The following is an 8265-nucleotide window of genomic DNA, read 5'->3' as shown; positions in this document are numbered from 1 at the left end:
GAGTCGGGCTAATTATCTAATCTAGAATGTTTCGAAATAAGACGAGACGAGGACGCCTGGAACGTGTCGCAATCAGCTCCCAATCGTCCGAGGTCGGGCATCATCAGGACGACAACTGCGTTTTATGTCGTCCCTCGTCCGGAGACGCGCGTCAAGTCGGCGCGCACGGCGCATGCGCGTCGCCGCAGCTGCGCCGGAGCGGCGGACTCGCGTCGGGACTCCGGGCCGTGCGGCGTGGAGGGACCGACAGGGACCATGGACCCCGCGGCCAGCTCCGAGAAATCCCACCTGGTCAACGAGAGGAGCGCCAGAATGTACTCGCCGAAGCCCCAAAGGTGGGAACCGAAGGCGTTAAAACGTTCGCGTATGGCGGGCCGATTTGTTGGGGTTTTTTTTTTATTATTATTTTTTAATCGTTGACGCCGAGGTGTATTTTTTTTTATCTTATTTCGTGAGAAGAAAGAGGAGCGGTGGCCATGTGCTGCCTTCTCACGCAGAGCAAACAAGGGACGCGATTCCGCGCCGGGTCGCCAACTCATTTAAAACCCAAATTCACAGACATTTTGGCCCGACACAAATAATTCGCAAATACACAACGACGTTCGAATGTCGAGCAAGCGCCCAGCAAAATGTTCATAATTTTTTTTTCTTGTATTAATGTGAGCTCGAATTGATTTTATGTAAAATACACGCAGGAGGTTACAGGAGGTTTTACATTTGATATCCACGCACAAGTGGCTCCCGTTGGAGCTTTTATACCATTTGGGACATTTTAGTAAAGCGTGATGATTTATACAAGGTTTTGTTCGAAAACGGAAATACTTTTTATGTTCGTTACGAATTCGTTCGTTCGTTTTCTCCCTGTTTCTTTTTTTTTTTTACCTTTCGAGTAACACTGTGGACGCAAAAATGCATCTGAAATATAATATCAGGAGCGTGAAAATGTGAACCGATGGTCATGTTTTATTTCGGATCCGTTTCAGCACCGCGGACAGGGACCGTCCCAGGTTCATGTCTCCATGTCGGAGGGTCTTTCTTTCTTCTTCTTCTTGCCTTTCTTCTCTCTTTCCGTTTAATGAACGGAGTGGACGTACGCGGCTCTGCGGGACTTCGATTCCTGGTTATGATCGTCAACAAAAAAAAAAAAACACCAGACAAACGATGGCGTTTTACATCCTTTAACTGCTTTTCCGTCGCAAGACGTCGAAGATTCGCGCCACGTTGGACCTGAATTCGACTGACGTGAATTAAAATGGGATGAAACGCCCCTGTTTTATTAACTCGGCCGTGACGCCGAACTCTTCCCAAATCTGGACGTCTTTCAGTAAAGTTCTAATCAGCTGCTGTTTTTCGTGAATAATAACCTCAGGTGGGCGATATGAGCAAATCGTGGGGAATAAAACGTTATTAATATCAGCAGATCATGTTTTATTTTTTTAACGTGCAGTTAATTCCTCTGCCGATGAAGGAACGATGCACAGGAATCGTGAGTACAAACGGATTATCAAAGAGGAGACTCCAAAAAAAAAAAAAAAGAATTAAAAACCGGACGCAATTGCGCGTGTAATTATTCCGCAGAGCACGTGGTCAGATCGTGATTTCACGCGCCGCCGGTTCCAGACATGACCGCGGGTGCAGCAGCATGTTCTCGCATATGTGTGTGTGTGTGTGTGTGTGTATATAAGTATATGTGTGTGTATGTGTGTATATGCGTGTGTATAAATATAAGTATGTGTGTGTGTGTGTATATAAATATGTGTGTATATGCGTGTGTATAAATATAAGTGTGTGTGTATGTATATATATATGTGTGTGTATGCGTGTGTGTGTGTATAATTTTTTTTTTTTTTTTCCTCCACATGCAATTGGTTTGGTTCAGTAAACAAGCGACTGAGACAGAGTGGGGGGATTTGTGGGGACCTGGGAGCAGTTTGCGTCATTTTTTTACTGTAACAGGAAACAGGAGCAAGGTGGGGTAGGGTGGGGGAGTCCCCCACACACACACACACACACACACACACACACCTTTCAGCTCTGTCGTGCCCCCCGAGCCGTGTTGACTGCGCTTTTCTGGCTCATTAGCCTCATCATCCCGCCCCTTGTCGATGCGCATGGGGGGACAGGACAGGCGACTCAGAGCAGGCTTTATACACACCACAGTGCACCAGTACACACCAGCCAGAACAGAGCAAACATTGAACAAATATTGGTTTACTTAAAGCGCGTATAAAGTGTTTGTTGCAGAATTTCCTTATTTTCATGAAAAAATGACATGATGTGTGTAGAGACACAATGTTGTTCTGCATCCAGGTTTCTGTAGTGTGGTGGCTATCACGTTCTGCTCACACGGTTCAAAACCGGGCAGAAACTGATTTCGGGGCAGTGGCGGCCTAGCGGTTGAGGAAGCGGCCTTGTAATCAGGAGGTTGCCAGTTTGAATCCATCCCACTAAGGTGCCACAGAGCAAAGCCTCGTCCCCACACACTGCTCCCCGGGCGCCTGTGATGGTTAAAAGCAGAGGAAACATTTCGTTGTGTCACCGTGTGCTGTGCTGCAGTGTTTCACAATGACGATCCTTTCACTTTTACTTTCATCTGTAGGAGATCAGTCATTATTTTACAGAGTTGGGAGAGACCAGTTCTCTACATATCAACATTAACATTATTACTACGTTCACATTTTACACTTAGTTAGTCCCTACCTGAACTGTTCTATTGCAAATTAATTGTTAATTAATTAATTAACAGTTTTTAAAACTTTTTAAAATGTATTAAATGCATTATTTTGTACCAGAACTTACATATATAATATTTTAATCAATTTTTTTTTTTACGTACAAACTTTACAAGTTAATGCAGGCCCCTCAATATCTGTATATAACATTTGCATGTTAGAGTCATATTTAGTTCATTTTTAGTTTTTCCATCGACCTGCTCTTAATATGTTAATATTGCATTTGAGATGCACTTTCTAACTTGCTGAAAGAACGATGATCAAATAAACATTAACATTATTACTACGTTCACATTTAGTTCGGGGCAGTAGTATTAATTTAGTTTTAATTAATCAATTTTGCTCTATATGAAAATGTTGATGTCAGTAGATCGACGCGGGTGCATCGTTTTATTTATAAAAGTTATTAGAGCACTCGGCATTCCCTGTTTCACAGCTCATTCCCAGATTCCAAAGAGCACTATCCCGGATTGCCCTTCGAGAACGGGGACGCAGCGGGGGCCATCGAGCTCACCCGGCCTGTCGGGGCACACTGTCACGGCAGCAGAGCCACATGCGAGGAGACCCCCGAGACAGTGCTGGCCAAGAAGAAGCTGTACATCGCCTCCCTGGTCTGCCTGCTCTTCATGATCGGAGAGGTGATCGGTGAGAGCTCTGGGACTGATCGATACCTGGCCTTCCGCCGCAGGATTTATGAAAGGCGGTTCTCTGGCAATTTTCTGCAAATTAAACCTGGGCAGCCAGCCACACCACAAATTGCCTGTCGGTTTTTGTGAGACTGAGTGAACGCTACCGAAAATCTATGAACGATCATTCAAATAACATATAAAGCAATGTAGCAGTTCAATTAATATTATTGTTGTAATTGTATGATTGTAATTAATATTATTAGTAGCAGCTGTTGTAGTGGCAGAAGAAATGATGGTAGTGATAGCAGTAGAGGTAGTAGTAATATAGTTATTATTGCACAGGGACACGATGGTAAGTAAGTGGGGTCTGAACCTGGGATGTTAAATATTAACGCAATGTAGCAATATAGCAATGTAATTAGTCCGATGATTTCTGTTGTTATTATTTTTTTGTATTTGAATAGTGTAGTAGTAGAAGAAGCACTAGTTAAGGCAGGTAGCAAGTAGTGATTCTAATAGTGGCAGTAGAAAAACAGTGTCGTTCTGTAGGTTCCAGTTGACCCCTGTTGACCTCACTTGTTAAATTCCAATGTCCCTGGACTGCCGGTTTATGCGTGAATGGCAAATAAAGGATCTTAACCTTAATTAAAGGATCTTAACAGCCTCCTCGTCTGCAGGAGGTTACATGGCCCACAGTCTGGCCATCATGACGGATGCTGCCCACCTCCTTACTGACTTTGGGAGCATGATGGTCAGCCTCTTCTCATTGTGGATCTCATCCAGACCCCCGACAAAGACCTTGACCTTCGGGTGGCACCGTTCAGGTGAGGAACCAGGCAAGGCCTGTTTAGCGTACGTTGTCTTGATCACCCAGTCCATGTATTCATGCTACTGCATTAGTAAAATTACTGAAGAACAAAGAGGAGGATTGGTTGTGGCCATTTTATTCATGTCTGAAGAGTATCACTGCTGCCTCTTTTTTGTCATCGTAGAGATTTTGGGTGCCCTGGTGTCCGTCTTGTCCATCTGGATAGTAACTGGGGTGCTTGTGTACCTCGCCATTGACAGGATTGTCAAAAACGACTACGAGATTGAAGGCCACGTGATGGTCTTGACCTCAGGCTGTGCTGTCGTGGTCAACATCATGTGAGTGGAAGGCCCACTGTGCTGTGGCTGATGTTCAAGAAGTCCAAAAGGAACAAATCCTAAAATTTCTTCTCCTGTGCAGAATGGCGTACATCCTTCACCACTCCACAACATTCCACGCACACGGCTCCGGCTATCACAAGATCGACGAGAGCGGCCTGACCCCTGTAGGACACGGCCACTCGCACGGCCTCCTGGGTAGCCACGGAAACACCAGCGTGAGGGCAGCGTTTATCCACGTGCTGGGAGACCTCTTACAGAGTGTGGGAGTGATGGTGGCGGCCATTATCATCTACTTCCGGGTCAGTGGAGTAAAGCGCATAACTAACAGGATATGTGTGCTGACTGTATTAGGTCCCGTAGCCTGTAGTCTGCAGAGTGTAGATAAAACAAGTGGACAGAGCAGGGAGGAGTCTAGTATGGGGCGCAGACAATAGTGAAATAAATTGACCAAAAAAGTGTGTAGGGCTGTCAATCAATTGGATTTATTTGCCCCGATTTCTAAAGATGTATAAAGACATATAGCACATATTATTTTAAAATTATGACAGAGACGAGGTGGTTCATACTGGGAGTGACAGGGAGATGATCTGGTCATAACCCCATAAGTTCCGCAGACTCTGAAAGTAAATAAAATGGAAATTTTGTCCAAATTATTTTTTGGATACAGCAACTATTGAATAAAAAAAATTCCCACCTAAGGTCTGAATCAAATTTGTGTGCACCCCAAAAACACTGTGTGCTGCATGTCACATGGTCATCCTTCATGTAGAAGGATCATTAAAAAAATAAAATAGTTGTATTGAGGTAAACTGGTATTGGGCTTTAGCAGAATGCAGAGAGCCCTGTGATGAAAGCAGACTTGGATGTGGACTAATGTGTTACGGCACAAAGCGCAGTGCACCATCCGATCTCATCTTCAGTTGCATCACCTGCCGTTTTTCTCTCCCGCAGCCGGAATACAAAGTGGCCGATCCCATTTGCACCTTCCTGTTCTCTGTGTTCGTCCTGGGAACCACCATCACCATCCTGCGAGATGTTTTTCGGATACTCATGGAAGGTAACCCGCGATCCTTCAGTTTCTCCATCGTTAAAACTGCCCGGCTGTGACTGAATGGCTGTAATGAAATCTCTGGACTTCGTGACATTCAATTCTTGATTTTTCTCCCTTAGGGACACCTAAAGGCATTGGGTTCAACTCTGTGAAGGAGGTGCTGCTGTCACTGAAGTCAGTGAAGGCCGTGCACAGTCTGCATCTATGGGCCTTGACTGTGGGCCAAACGCTGCTGTCTGTTCATGTGGCTGTTGGTGAGAAGATTGGCATACCATACATCACTACACTATTATTCTACACTATTATAGTATGTGAAGTGATTGTCACATGTGATACACAGCAGCACACGGTGAACACAGTGAGCAGTGGGCAGCCATGACAGTCGCCCGGGGACAGTGTGTGGGGACAGTGCTTTCCTCCATGGCACCTCAGTGCCACCTTGGTGGATCGGCATTTGAACCGGCAACCTTCTGATTACGGGGCCACTTCCTTAACCGCTAGGCCACCACTGCCCCTATTACACTGCTCTATATTATACAACACTACTATATTACACTACACTATTATACTACTCTATATTATACAACACTACTATATTATACGACACTACTAAATTACACTATATTATACTACATTATTACACTACACTATTATACTACATTATATTATACTGCACTATTACACTTACACTATATTATACTACATTATTACACTACACTACAGAATTGCCTCTCATTTGAACTCGTCCTGTAATGACTGCCACCCCACCAGGTGGCGCCTTAGGCGTAGATGGAGCTGTAGATCTTTGCCCGAACCTGATGGGTTTTTACACTTGCTTGCGCAGACAATGAGCGACCAGGTGATGCATTTTGAATTGCGAGAAAGATGCAAAAATGGCGACCAGATGCGTTGTTGAAATGGACTCAAGCATCTGGCTTGCACCGGGGTGTGGGACAACTTTGACCATAATGTTAATAAATGTATAAACGACATATTCAAAGTAAAAGAGCTGTGTGCATGCGCACATGTGAATAACGTGAGCTTTTCATGGTACAAGCTGGTAGCCGAAGTCAGCAATACAACACGCCCATTTTTTACTTACTGATTAGCAAGAACGCTCTTACTCTCCAGCACCACACAATGGAGACGGTGCCTAACCACCCACCAACACTAAACTGTATTTTACCCCCATGTAATACACATCTCAACACATCAAATTTCCTTGCCTTCTTAGCTTTTCTCCAAAGTGAAGGCTGATCAGAAACTCAAAATACTAACACTGTTAATGCCTTTTGAATGTTTATGCCCCTGAGCTTAAAAGTTTGCCCACCCCTGTACTAACCTATATTAAATTGCACTATGTCAATATCACCCATATACTATGCTATGCTAGAATTTTTTTGTTCCTTGCCTTTTCAGAGAAGAACGCTGATTCCCAGGATGTCCTAAAGGAGGCTACCGAGGTCCTACAGACCAAGTTTGGCTTCTACAATACAACCATCCAGGTGGAGCTTTACTCCGAGGACATGGCTTACTGCAGTCTGTGCCAGGACCCTCTGGACTAAGCTCACGGGTTGGACAGAATGGGTAAATTTGGGGAGAAGTGGCCAAGAAGCTGCCTGTACAGAACAACATGCACACATTGTATGCATCACTGTGGCCTATATCCCTAATGGAAGCACTGTGCAAAACCGTCATATTAGACCATGCTAATTAAATATAATATGATGAGAGAGAAATATTGTCCTCTTTCAAAAGTCATTTCACTCACAATGCGTCATTGTAGTTTTCTGTTTTTGCACCACTGGCACACTACTTAATGGAGACCTGCACTGTAATTGCCTGTCTTCACCCTCCGGACATGACAGATAGGAATCGACCAATAAAACAATTATCATTTTGTTTATCATGCCTGGCCCAAATCGAAAAAGGCTGGAAAAGGCTGACATGCTGGAACACCGTGTTGTACAGAGTTCTAACGTAAAAAAAAAAAAAAAAATTATATCACAGGATCCATTAAAATGGCAGAATATCTGTTTTATGAAGCATTAAAGGGACATTTCAGCATGGATAGCTTGGTTGGTTCTAACATTTTAATTTCAAATGATACCTGTATCCTTAATATTTTTTTTTACCTTTACATTTATGGCATTTGGCAGACACCCTTTTCCAGAGCGACTTACAACGTGCTTTCAAGTTACCATCGATGAAGTGATCAGTTCCGGTTCACTAGGACCCCCAACTATGAATACAATCTTTTTTATTCACTCTGTTGTAGATTCTGTACACAAAGTTCGACAACAAGAAAATTACAATTTAATCTAAATATTCTCTAAAGAGGAAGGTCTTGAGCTGTCGTTTGAAGGTGCTCAGTGACTGAGCTGTTCTGACCTCGAGGGGAAGTTCATTCCACCACCGAGGGGCCAAGACGGAGAAGAGTCTAGATGAATGTTTTCCTTTTACCTTCAGAGATGGAGGGACCAGGCGAGCAGTACTGGAGACTCGGAGTATACGAGGTGCAGTGCGAGGTGTAATAAGGGCTGTGAGGTAGGATGGTGCTGCTCCATGTTTGGCTTTGTAGGCCAGCATCAGTATTTTGAACCTGATGCGTGCAGCTACTGGGAGCCAGTGGAGGGAACGTAGCAGAGGGGCGGTGTGGGAGAATTTGGGAAGGTTGAAGATCAGTCGTGCTGCTGCATTTTGT

The 8265-nt window shown here is 44.2% G+C and overlaps 1 protein-coding gene across 1 annotated transcript; it reads left to right on the top strand.

Annotated features, from left to right (window-relative positions):
- The first annotated feature begins 91 nt into the window (after positions 1–91).
- Positions 92–7560, top strand: slc30a2 (solute carrier family 30 member 2). The gene is made up of 8 exons (XM_028953268.1): positions 92–335; positions 3169–3377; positions 4039–4185; positions 4354–4507; positions 4590–4809; positions 5462–5567; positions 5681–5815; positions 6981–7560. Exons 1-8 carry the CDS (start codon positions 256–258, stop codon positions 7124–7126), a joined length of 1197 nt encoding a protein of 398 aa, XP_028809101.1. The 5' UTR covers positions 92–255; the 3' UTR covers positions 7127–7560.
- Positions 7561–8265: the final 705 nt, after the last annotated feature.

Source organism: Denticeps clupeoides, chromosome 14 (assembly GCF_900700375.1).
Source record: "Denticeps clupeoides chromosome 14, fDenClu1.1, whole genome shotgun sequence".
NCBI classification, from domain to species: Eukaryota; Metazoa; Chordata; class Actinopteri; order Clupeiformes; family Denticipitidae; genus Denticeps; species Denticeps clupeoides.
This window is presented reverse-complemented; position numbering and strand designations above follow the sequence as displayed.

What these genes read in the sequence shown, in the direction of transcription:
- slc30a2 (XM_028953268.1), top strand. Translation starts at nt 256, where the DNA reads ATGGACCCCGCGGCCAGCTCCGAGAAATCCCACCTGGTCAACGAGAGG. An exon ending in TTTTCGGATACTCATGGAAG is followed by an intron (nt 5,568 to 5,680) that starts GTAACCCGCGAT and finishes TTTCTCCCTTAG; the next exon opens with GGACACCTAAAGGCATTGGG. An exon ending in GTCTGTTCATGTGGCTGTTG is followed by an intron (nt 5,816 to 6,980) that starts GTGAGAAGATTG and finishes TTGCCTTTTCAG; the next exon opens with AGAAGAACGCTGATTCCCAG.